The following is an 11,285-nucleotide window of genomic DNA, read 5'->3' as shown; positions in this document are numbered from 1 at the left end:
TATGTCTGCGTCACTCGTCTGCGACGGCACCTGCGCGAAACACTATGCTGATGGCAAGGTGCAGCGGTCCTGTCTTGCTATGCCTGCGGCAGGGACTCGGAACCAATTCATTCTTGCGCGGCCTAGGGCAAGAGCCCTTCGAAGGAACTCGGTCACTATGTTGCAGGTCCTCGCCTAGAGACCTGCGAGACGGAGAAAGAGAGCACGAGGCGGCACAAAGGAAAGCCCCAGGAGCAGAGTCTTGCCCATCTCTCCCTCTGAGCATCTCGGACATTGGGACCGGATGTCTTTCGTCACTGGAAAACCTCAGACTGCCTACTCCGCGGGAAGAGTCATCCCCTCGAGAGCGCGAGGACTCGAGGGGAGACCAGGGCCGGTGCGGTCCGGCACACCAGGTATCCGAGGATCCTTCGATGCTCTCGCAGGCCCAGTCCGCTACCGAGATCGAAGAGCCTCACGTCTCCCCTTCTTGTTCAACTTCCAGAGAGAGACCCTTTCAGGTTGGGGAACTGATTTTAGCTGAGGCTGAGAAGAGAGAAACACAATTTAAGAAATTATTTAGATTGGACAAAGTCGGACTCTTAAATAGTAACTGGGGGGCAGTCCCGTTCAGCAAGATCGTGGGCAAGTTCCCCGGCCAGATACTGAGGAGTTCCTTGGGTAAGCAGTTCACGCTGAGGAGGCCAGCATTGGAAGACTATGTATTATTGATGAAAAGAGGGACTGCCATAACATTCCCAAAGGTAATGTGATGGAGATAAGGTGTGTATTGGTTCCAGGAGGAGCAAAGACAGATGTAGTACTCAGTCCTGATTACTGTACTCAAAGCATATCTCAGACATTTGAATTTTTTATTGTACTCAGGCTTTTAAGATAAACCAATGGATATAACTTTTACATATCATAATGAAAATTAGCATTAGGAAACGCCCAGATTTTAATTTTAACTTGGGAGTCTCGATTCCCTTATTTGTAAAATGTGGATAATATCTCAACTTTCTGTTAGGGTGATGTGAATTCATTAGGTACATAATAAGTACTAATTTTGTTCCCCATTGGTCTTAAGTTTACAACTTCAGGACTCAAGAGAATGTTGAACTCTTAGGGAACAATTTTTTAGTACTACTCTGATGATATTTTAATAATATTTAATAATCATGTTACAAGAGTATATTTTATCAACAGTAGATACATTACGGTGCTTTTTCCTTTAGGGAAGAAATAGAGTTTTATGTTAAAATAGCTAACATTCAACACCAACCATAAAATAACTATTCTTTATTAAAAGTTAACTGCCTAAAGCCTAGGTTCAGTTTTTTTTTTTTTTCTTGAGACAGGTTCTCACCATGTCATCCAGGCTGGAGTGAAGTGTCGCAATCTTGGCTCACTGCAACCTCTGCCTCCCAGGTTCAAGCGATTCTCCCACCACAGCCTCCTGAGTACCTGGGACTACAGGCATGCGCCACCACCCCAGGCTAATTTTTGTAGAGACCAGGGAGGGGCGGGGAGGGGGGGCGGCGGGGGTTTCGCCTTGTTGCCCAGGCTGGTCTTCAACTCCTGGCCGCAAGTGATCCGCCCACCTCTGCCTCCCAGTGCTGGGATTACAGGCGGGAGCTCCTGCGCCCAACCCTAGTTTGAAGTTTATGCTAATCATCTATTGCTAGCAGATTATTTCAATCCTTAGTCACAGTCACAGTCCTTGAGTAGAATGTTCCTGTGTAACACAACTCCTCCTTTCTCCAGATCAGGATTCATTCATTATTTATTCAGCAAATAATTGACTGCCTTCCATACTCAAGGCACTATTTAGGGAACTATAGTGTTGAACTGCAGTCCTCACTCTCAACATAGACCTTACATTCTAGAAGGGGTGACAAAGAACAAACAAGTGAATGAAAGAATAAGGTCATTTCCAGTAGTATTAAGTGTCGTGAAGACAAATATATTAACAATGACATTGTTTGGGGTGACCTGGGGTATGAGGATACTTTATGTCAAGTGAGTAGAGATGGTCTCCAAGGAGGTACACTTGATAGGAAACCTAAATAAGGAAGAGCTTGCCTTGTAAAGATCTAGGACGAGAATTGTTCTTGCAAAGGGAGGAATACTGCAGAGTTTCTGTTGTGGCCTCTGGGTCAGATGAGGGTCCCTGTATGAGGTGTGGTTTGAGTATTTTATTCCATTTGTAGTGAAGGACCATTAGAAGTTTCTGAGTAGGAATTCAGTCTGTAGTTTTTATTTATTTATTTATTTTTTTGAGACGGAGTCCCGCTCTGTCGCCCAGGCTGGAGTGCAGTGGCCGGATCTCAGCTCACTGCAAGCTCCGCCTCCCGGGTTCCCGCCATTCTCCTGCCTCAGCCTCCCGAGTGGCTGGGACTACAGGCGCCCGTCACCTCGCCTGGCTAGTTTTTTGTATTTTAGTAGAGACGGGGTTTCACCGTGTTCGCCAGGATGGTCTCGATCTCCTGACCTCGTGATCCGCCCATCTCGGCCTCCCAAAGTGCTGGGATTACAGGCTTGAGCCACCGCCAGTCTGTATTTTAAACCATCTACCCAGGGACTAAGAAAACTTTCCTCAGAAGCTTAGGCTACTGAGGTATAATAAGCTTTTTTTTTTAAAGACGGGGTCTTGCTATGTCACCCAGGCTAGAGTGCAGTGGCTCAATCACCTCTTACTGTAGCCTCAACCTCCCGGGCTCCAACAATTCTCACACCTCAACCTCCTGAGTAGCTGGGACCACAGGTGTATGCCACTATAGCTAATCAAAAAAAATTTTTTTTTAGAGTTGGGGTCACCCTAACTTGCCCAGACTGGTCTCAAACTTCTCTAGGCTCAAGGGATCCTCCCTTGAGGGTGCTGGGATTACAGGTGAGAATGACCGCTCCTGGCCATGGTATCGTAAGGTCTTGAAGAAAACTAAAGACTTTTGTAATTTTGTCTTGCTTCCCCATGTCTCCTTTCTCCCCATTAGACAAAATCAAGAAAGATGAGTTACATTTCATGAAGTTATAAATATGCATCTTTAGTGTACTTTCTGCCTTTCCATTTGTTACAGATATAAGTCACGTTGTTCTACTCTAAGGAGGAATTTAAGTACTAAATTTGTTAGGTGTTGACTTCTCTTTATAGCTTCCAAGTAGTAGCTGGAGATAGTTTAACTTCAACTTTTACAACTTCGAAATGCTTGAGGGAATACCTCCACTGATGTTTAAAAACTGATCTCCCTGTTAGAATTACATAATTCCATCTTAGTATTAAAAAGTATGGCTGGAGGCTGAGTGCAGTGGCTCACGCTTGTATTCTCAGTATTTTGGGAGGCTGAGGCAGGAGGATCATATGAGCCCGGAAGTTTGAGACCAGTCAGGGCAACATAGGGAGACTTTGTCTCTACAAAAAATAAAAAATTAGCCAGGTATGATGGCACACACTTGTGGTCCCAGCTACACAGGAGGCTAAGATGGTAGGATTGCTTGAGCCCAGGAGTTTGAGGCTGCAGTGAGCCATGATCTTGCCACTGCACTCCAGCCTAGGGAACAGTGTAAGACCCTGTCTCAGAAAAAAGGTGAGGGGGCAGGTGCAGTCACTCACACCTGTAATCTCAGTGCTTTGTGAGGCCAAGGCAGGAGGACTCCTGGAGGCTAGGGTCAAGGCTAACCTGGCCAACATAACAGGACCCCATCTTTATAAAAAATAGAAAAAAATTAGTTGGGCATGGTGGTACATGCCTGTGGTCCCAGCTACTTTGGAGGCTGAGGTGGGAGGATTGCTTGAGCCCAGAAGTTCCAGGCTGCAGTGAGCTACTGTTGCACTACTACACTCCAGTCTGAGCGACAGGGTGAGACCCTTTCACCAAAAAAATTTGTTTAATAAATTAAAAAAAAAAAAACGGTTCTTATTAATGTCATCCAGAATATTCGTGTTGTGTTAACAAAAACACTTCCAATTATATGTTTGGCAAATGGGTCCTCCAATCTATTTCTAGCATAGTCCCTTTTTTTCCTTATATAGCAGAGCTCTTCTACCCCCAGGCTGAGGACTGGTACCAGTGCATGGCCTGTAACAGGGAACCTGACCACACAGCAGGTTAGCGGTGGTAGTGAGCGTAACTGCCTGAGCTCCATCTCTTGTCAGCTCAGCCATGGCATTAGATTCTCATAGGAGTGCAAACTCTTCTGAACTGCGCATGTGCCGGATGTAGGTTGCATGCCCCTTATAAGAGACTGACTAATGCCTGATGATCTGAGGTGGGACAGTTTCATCCCAAAGCCATTACCCTCTCCCCAATCTGTAGAAAAATTGTCTTCCACAAAATGGGTCCCTGGTGCCCAGAAGGTTGGGGACTGCTGTTATACAGTATCTTAATTCTGAATTAGAAGTTCATCATTTGGTTGGGCATGTTGGCTCACGACTGTAATCCCAGCACTTTGGGAGGCTGAGGCCGGCAGATCACCTGAAATCAGGAGTTTGAGACCAGCCTGGCCAACATGGTGAAACCCCATCTCTCCTAAAAATACAAAAAAATAGCTGGGCGTGGTGGCAGGTGCCTGTAATCCCAGCTATTTGGAAGGCTGAGGTAGGAGAGTTGCTTGAACCCAGGAGGCGGAGGTTACTGTGAGCCAAGATTGCACCACTGCACTCCAGCCTGGGTGACAGAGCGAGACTCTGTCCCAAAAAAAATAAATAAGTTCATCATTTTGGGCTGGGCACGGTGGTTTACGCCTGTAATCCCAGCACTTTGGGAGGCCAAGGCGAGCGGATCACCTGAGGTCAGGAGTTCGAGACCAGCCTGGCCAACATGGGGAAACGCCGTCTCTACTAAAAGTACAAAAATTAGCCAGGCATGGTGGCAGGCACCTGTAATCCCAGCTATTCGGGAGGCTGAGGCAGGAGAATCGCTTGAACCCAGGAGGTTACAGTGAGCCAAGATCACACCATCGTACTCCAGCCTGGAGGACAAGAGTGAGACTTCGTCTCCAAAAAGAAAAAGAAGTTCATCATTGTATGCAGAGATTATATGGTAAATTCCTAACTGGTCTTCCTGCCTCATGATTTTTCTCCAGTAGATCCTGTATTCTTCTGCCAGATTAATCCTCATAAAATGCCATTTATATCACCTCAGTGACACACCCTGGTTGCTTATCAGGCCAAGTTCTAATGCCTCATACTGGCATTTAGTTCTCTGCCTGTCTCTCCTGAGATAACAAACTGTATTTATTCTACCTCTGCTTTGTTTAAAGCTGTTTTTACCTTGTGATTGTTGCCATAAATTGTCTACTCTTTGTCTTTAAACTAGGCCATCCTACTGCTCTATGAACTTATATTGTCTGTAATTTTGGTATTATTCTTAAGTGTTGCCTTATTTGTTAACTGATTCTTGGATCTCTCTTATTTCATCAAGTGAAATATAAACTCTGTAGGCAGAGTGCCTGTAGGCAGGTCCAGAGTCTGATTCGTTTTTTCACTCCCTTCTTCTCTATACTCGACAGTGTAAGATAAGATTAGGCGCTTAGTACCTATTTATTGGTTGCTGAGTCACCCATACTGTTTTCAATCATAGGATATTAATATGATTCTCTTGATGATGGATATCAGCCCAGGTGATACTGTTTTGGAAGCTGGCTCAGGCTCTGGTGGAATGAGCTTATTTTTATCCAAAGCAGGTAAGAGATTGGATTGAGCTGGATCTCGGTAACAAAGAAAACGTTCAATTTGTTCATAATAACAGAAAGTTATGAGGATATTTGGGAACATACCTAACGATGAGGTAGCATTCTCCTAGAATCTGAATGTAAGCAACTATTTTTCTTTCCATTTTGTACATTTATTCCAGTCAGTCTCTTTCTAATCCTCCCTCCATTTTCTTTGCTTTGTCTTGTTTCCTTCATGCTCTCTAATGCTGCTGCTTTTTTCTTAAGTATACTTTTTATTGGAATATAACATAGCTACAGACAAGTGTGCAGATCGTAAGTGTATACCTCAGCGAATCTTTGTATAGTGACCACTCATGTACTTACTACCCAGATCAAGGTAGGGAGTGTCTCTGCCCCACAGATGCCTCCTCGTGTCCCCTCCCAGTCCTTATCATCACCAAAGGAAACCACTGTTGTGACTTTTATCACCACTGATTAGTTTTGCCTCCTTTGAACTTATATAAATGGAATCATACAGTATGTACTCCTTTGTATCTGGCTACTCTCGTTCATCATTATGTTTGTGAGATTCACTCATTGCATACAGCAGTAGTTCTTTCATTTTAGTTGCTGTATAGTACTCTCTTCACAATTTGCCCGTTTTACTGACATTTGAGTTGGATATTATAATCAGTGCTGCTCGGAACCTCCTTGTGTACTTCTCATGTTATTGTTGAATAATAGTGCCAGGTGAATACTTAGCCTGAGGGAATATGGAAGGAGGTTGTCAGCTGCTGGGGGGAGAGTTAGACATCGTTAGGACCAAAGAATTATAGTAGGTGTTCATAAAGAAATTAATCATAGTACAGAGCCATTAAGTAAAAAGCTACATCATGAAGAATTATCTCTGTTTTTTCCAGAAAGTCTCTAAAAAATTGTCAGTTGGTAAAAGTACTGCTTGAAGGTGGGTGTCTGATCAAAAATCAAGAGGTGTATATTAAACATATATATTTTTTCATGTTCCTACCACTTAATTTCTGGTTACTTTTATGCTAGTTGATTAGTACCCCTTTGCCTACCTAATTTCTCTGAGTGTCAGGGTTGTTTTGGGTGGTCTGACTGTACAGTGTTCTCTTCCCTACATAATGGTAGACTGCTGAATAGTCACAGTACTTTCTTTGAGTAGATTTTATAAAGATTACAGATAGAAATATGCTGAAATTAAACTCACACCTTTTGTTCTTTGACCTAATGTCTTCACATATGAATATTATCTAGATTATACTAACCCAGTAAATTCATTCTGGGCTCCTCAATCTTTTGTTTGACTTTTCTGTACGTAGTTAAAGGCAGTCATTTTCTCATAATCTATGACAAATTCCTAACTGCACGGTTTCATTTGACAAAGTGGATTCATAAAAATTGGTGAGAACGGATAAGTGCCTTCATTTCTAAAATATATAGTATCAGAAGAGTGTCATGGCTTGAATAATCCTAAATTATAAATGTGCAAGAAATTATTGCTATTTACCTATGTTATGGATATTTTTCTCCATAATTTCTTTTCCAGTTGTTTAGTTTATATTTTTTTTTTTTTTTTTTGAGGCAGAGTCTCACTCTGTTCCCCAGGCTGGAATGCAGTGGTATGATCGTGGCTCACTACAGCCTTGACCCTCGGAGCTCAAGTGATCTTCCTGTCCCAGCCTCCCAAGTAGCTGGGACAATAGGCACATACCAGCAAAGCCGGCTAATTTTTTAAATTTTTTGTAGAGACTGGGTCTCACTGTTGCCCAGGCTGGTCTTGAACTCCTGGCCTCAAGCAATCTTGCCTAAGCCTCCCAAAGTGCTGGGATTACAGGCATGGGGCACCACGCCCAGCTTATGTTACTATTAACATTAATTTTTATCTCCTGAGAACCTCATAACTTGCAGTTGGAGTTACATTTCAAAAGATACCTTGGAATTTAAACTTCTTTAGTAAACTGTAAACTGATTGATCTGGGATAATCTCCAAATGGTATCAAATCACTTCAGATAGAGGTGGGTGGAAAGTTAATTGCCTTAAGTTAAAATGTAGTACTCCTCTCTGGAATTGCAGTATTACTGTGCTAATTAGTTTAAAAGTTCTTCACACACACACACACACACACACACACACAAATACATAATACCTTTTGTTTGTTTGTTTTTTTGGTAGAGACAGGGCTTCACCATGTTGGCCAGGCTGGTCTCAAACTCCTGATCTCAAGTGATCTGCCTGCCTTGCCCTTCCAAAGTGCTGGGATTACCTTGGCGAGCCACTGTATCAGGCCACAAATACTTTTTAAATATGTGAAAGATTCAACCTCATCCATAGTAAAAGAAATGCAAGTTAAAACTGCATTAAAAGGCTGAGCATCATGGCTCACATCTGTAATCCCAGCACTTTGGGAGGCCGAGGCAGGCAGATTGCTTGAGCTCATGAGTTTGAGACCAGCTCGGGCAAAATGGCGAAACCCCGTCTCTACCAAAAATACAAAAAATTAGCTGGGTGTAGTGGCACACATCTGTCGTCCCAGCTGTTCAGGAGGCTGAGGTGGGAGGATTGCTTGGGCCTGGGAGGCGGGGGGTGCAGTAAGCCATGATTGCACCACTGCACTCCAACCTAGGTGACAGAGTGAGACCCTGTCTCAAAAAAAAAAAAAAAAAAGAACCTCAAAATCTACATTAAAATGATAAACTCTATTCATTTTTTAGATTGACACAGATAAAACGTTCAAAAACTTTCAGGGAGAGTATGGAGATATAGGTTTTGTTTTTTTTGAGATGCAGTCTTGCACTGTTGCCCAGGCTGGAGTGCAGTGGCGCATCTGGGCTCACTGCAACCTCCGCCTCCCGGGTTCATGCCGTCCTCCTGCCTCCTGAGTAGCTGGGACTACAGGCATGTGCCACCATGCAGGCTAATTTTTTGTATTTTTTTTTAGTAGAGGTGGAGTTTCACTGTGTTAGCCAGGATGGTCTTGATCACCTGACCTCGTGATCCACCCGCCTTGGCCTCCCAAAGTGCTGGGATTACAGGTGTGAGCCACTGCGCCCTGCCTGAGATATAGGTATTCTAATACATTGCTGGTTGGCATATAAGTTGACACCACTTATGTGGAGGACAGTGTAATATTATATGAATAAATTCATATGACCCTTGAGCCAGCAATTCTGTTTTTAGGACTTTATCCTATAGAGATATCCTGGCTTGATACAAAGACATAGGTATAAGAATTTTCATTGCCATATTGTTTGTATTAGCATATGACTAGAAACAAGCTAAATGTTCATCATAGCCATACACTGGAATATAATGGCTGTTAAAAAGAATGCAATTTTTTAAAAAAGAATGCAGTACATCTAGAATCACTAAAATGACATTGTTTGTAAGTAAGAAGGAAAGTACAGGACAGTGTGTATAATACACCACATTGTGTATTAAAAAACAGAGATAGATACTTGCATGCTTGTATAGGCAGTGACTACTATCACGGGAAAGGTAAATAGCTGGTAATGTGGTTGCCTCTGAAGAGGGAGGGAGATTAATTGGGGATCAGGGATGGGAGGAAGACTTGTAACATTGAACTATTTGAATTATTTTTTTCACCTACATGTAGTACCTTTGCAAAATACATTTTTGACACTTTTTAATAACCTGATTAACATTGTGAAATATCAAATTATTTTTTACTTAAGTTGGATCACAAGGACGAGTCATAAGTTTTGAGGTACGAAAAGACCACCATGATCTGGCTAAGAAGAATTACAAACACTGGCGTGATTCATGGAAATTAAGTCATGTAGAAGAGTGGCCAGACAATGTGGATTTTATTCATAAGGATATTTCAGGAGCAACTGAAGACATAAAAGCTTTAACATTTGACGCAGTAAGTTTTCTAACGTGGGTCCTGTGTTGTTACTTTGACTACAGAGAAGATAGGGATCAGGCTTCTTTTGCATGGGCAAGGGTCTTCCTTCATTTGCTTCATGTCTATCTCTAGGGATGGAAAGAATATTTTCGTTTCATGCCTTTTAATCTCATGGTGGGATTTTGGGCAGAAAGACATACTGAGTTACCGAGTTGGGTGCTGAAGTTGTCATTGAATGTGGAATGATGACTGAAAACTAGGACCAAAGACTAGTCAAGCATCATGAACCTCAGCATTTCCAGGATAAATCGTACTTTGGAAGCAGCATTGAAAGCATATTGAACCCAGCACCTAACCTGAATTTTGAGATTTGGGGGAATAAGTAGCTTCCATTTGACAGGGAATAGACAGAAGGCATCTTTAACTAGAAAGTTAAAGTCAGGATGTCAAGAGGAGTGTGTTCATTGGAGATGTCGAGGACGGAGGTGTTTATCATGAACAAAGCTCCAGAAAGTGGAGCAGAGAGATTGTGAGGAAGAGAAACACTGGGAGGTTGACTTAGGGAAAAGAAGCAGAGAAGATGAAGGTAAAAAGATAGATGACAAGAGAGGATACATTAAGCTGTGATCAAACATGGTGGAGATCTGGGACATGGAAGTATTTGCTGGCTTAAGAGTTTCAGAATTCCAGAGTAAGTTGCCCTGTCCTTGGTGATGCCACTTCACAGTTGATAGCTTCACACTATGAACTGAGGCCTTGGTTAGTAGTCTTCCTTCCTTTCCTTAATTGGCTGCTGGAAGGATAGACTACTTTGGTGAGAAATGAAGCAAAGTTCAAAGAGGAGAGAAAATCTTCTTATCTTTTTTGGAGACAGAGTCTCATTCTGTTGCTCAGGATGGAGTGCAGTGGTACAGTTTCAGCTCACTGCAACCTCCGCCTCTCAGGTGCAAGTGATTCTCCTGCCTCAGCCTCCCAAATAGCTGGGATTACAGGCACATGCCACCATGCCCAGCTAATTTTTTGTATTTTTAGTAGAGATGGGGTTTCACCATGTTAGCCAGGCTGGTCTCGAACTCTTAATCTTAGATGATCTGCCTGCCTCAGTCTCCCAAAGTGCTGGGATTGCAGGCATGAGCCACTGTGCCTGGCCATGAAAATGATTTTTATCAGCACTGGCTTCTAGCTCTGATATAACTAAAGCCTATAGTTTTAGTGACACAGCTTCCTGTACAGAAAGACATCAGTTCATTTTTCTCATCTATGACTTGCTTGTTACAGCTCAATAAGGGGGAAAGGGCTCTGTTTAGGTCATCCATAGGAATGTCAAAAATACCTGGGAGATTAAATAGGTCATCAGAATTTTGTTTGATGAGCATGAAACAACAAAGGATTTTAATGATATCATTGAAGCTTTGTAGAAACCTACTGAACCATTCCTGATCTAAAATAATACTCCTTTTAGATTTATTCAGCTGAATCTCTCTTGAATAATAGTGCCAGATGATTACTCAATATGAGGGAATAGAGAAGGACAGGGGGAGGGTGTCAGCTGCTGAGGAAGAGTTATATACCGTTAGGACCAAAGAATTATAGTTGGTGTTCATAAATAATTATGATACAGAACTTTTTTTTTTTTCTTTTGTGTCACCCAGGCTGGAGTGCAGTGGCCGGATCTCAGCTCACTGCAAGCTCCACCTTCCAGGTTTATGCCATTCTCCTGCCTCAGCCTCCCAAGTAGCTGGGACTACAGGCGCCTGCCACCTC

At 42.8% G+C, this 11,285-nt stretch overlaps 1 protein-coding gene across 3 annotated transcripts in view; it reads left to right on the top strand.

The window, feature by feature from the left end:
- TRMT61B (tRNA methyltransferase 61B) overlaps positions 1 to 11,285 on the top strand; it is a 22,053-nt gene continuing 10,768 nt past the window's right edge. For 2 of the 3 annotated variants that reach the window (XM_017877018.1, XM_017877016.1), the window contains exons 1-3: positions 2 to 743; positions 5,559 to 5,661; positions 9,349 to 9,539. In XM_017877018.1, coding sequence (XP_017732507.1) covers positions 45 to 743; positions 5,559 to 5,661; positions 9,349 to 9,539 — 993 coding nt within the window. In that variant the 5' untranslated portion in view covers positions 2 to 44. Of the gene's footprint in view, positions 744 to 5,558; positions 5,662 to 9,348; positions 9,540 to 11,285 lie in introns of all 3 variants that reach the window. The other variant, XM_017877019.1, reaches the window with a different exon arrangement.

Source organism: Rhinopithecus bieti, unplaced genomic scaffold (genome assembly GCF_001698545.2).
Source record: "Rhinopithecus bieti isolate Rb0 unplaced genomic scaffold, ASM169854v2 scaffold_7681, whole genome shotgun sequence".
Taxonomy (NCBI): domain Eukaryota; kingdom Metazoa; phylum Chordata; class Mammalia; order Primates; family Cercopithecidae; genus Rhinopithecus; species Rhinopithecus bieti.
The sequence above is the reverse complement of the archived record's forward strand: the minus strand, read 5'-3'. Positions and strand labels throughout refer to the sequence as shown.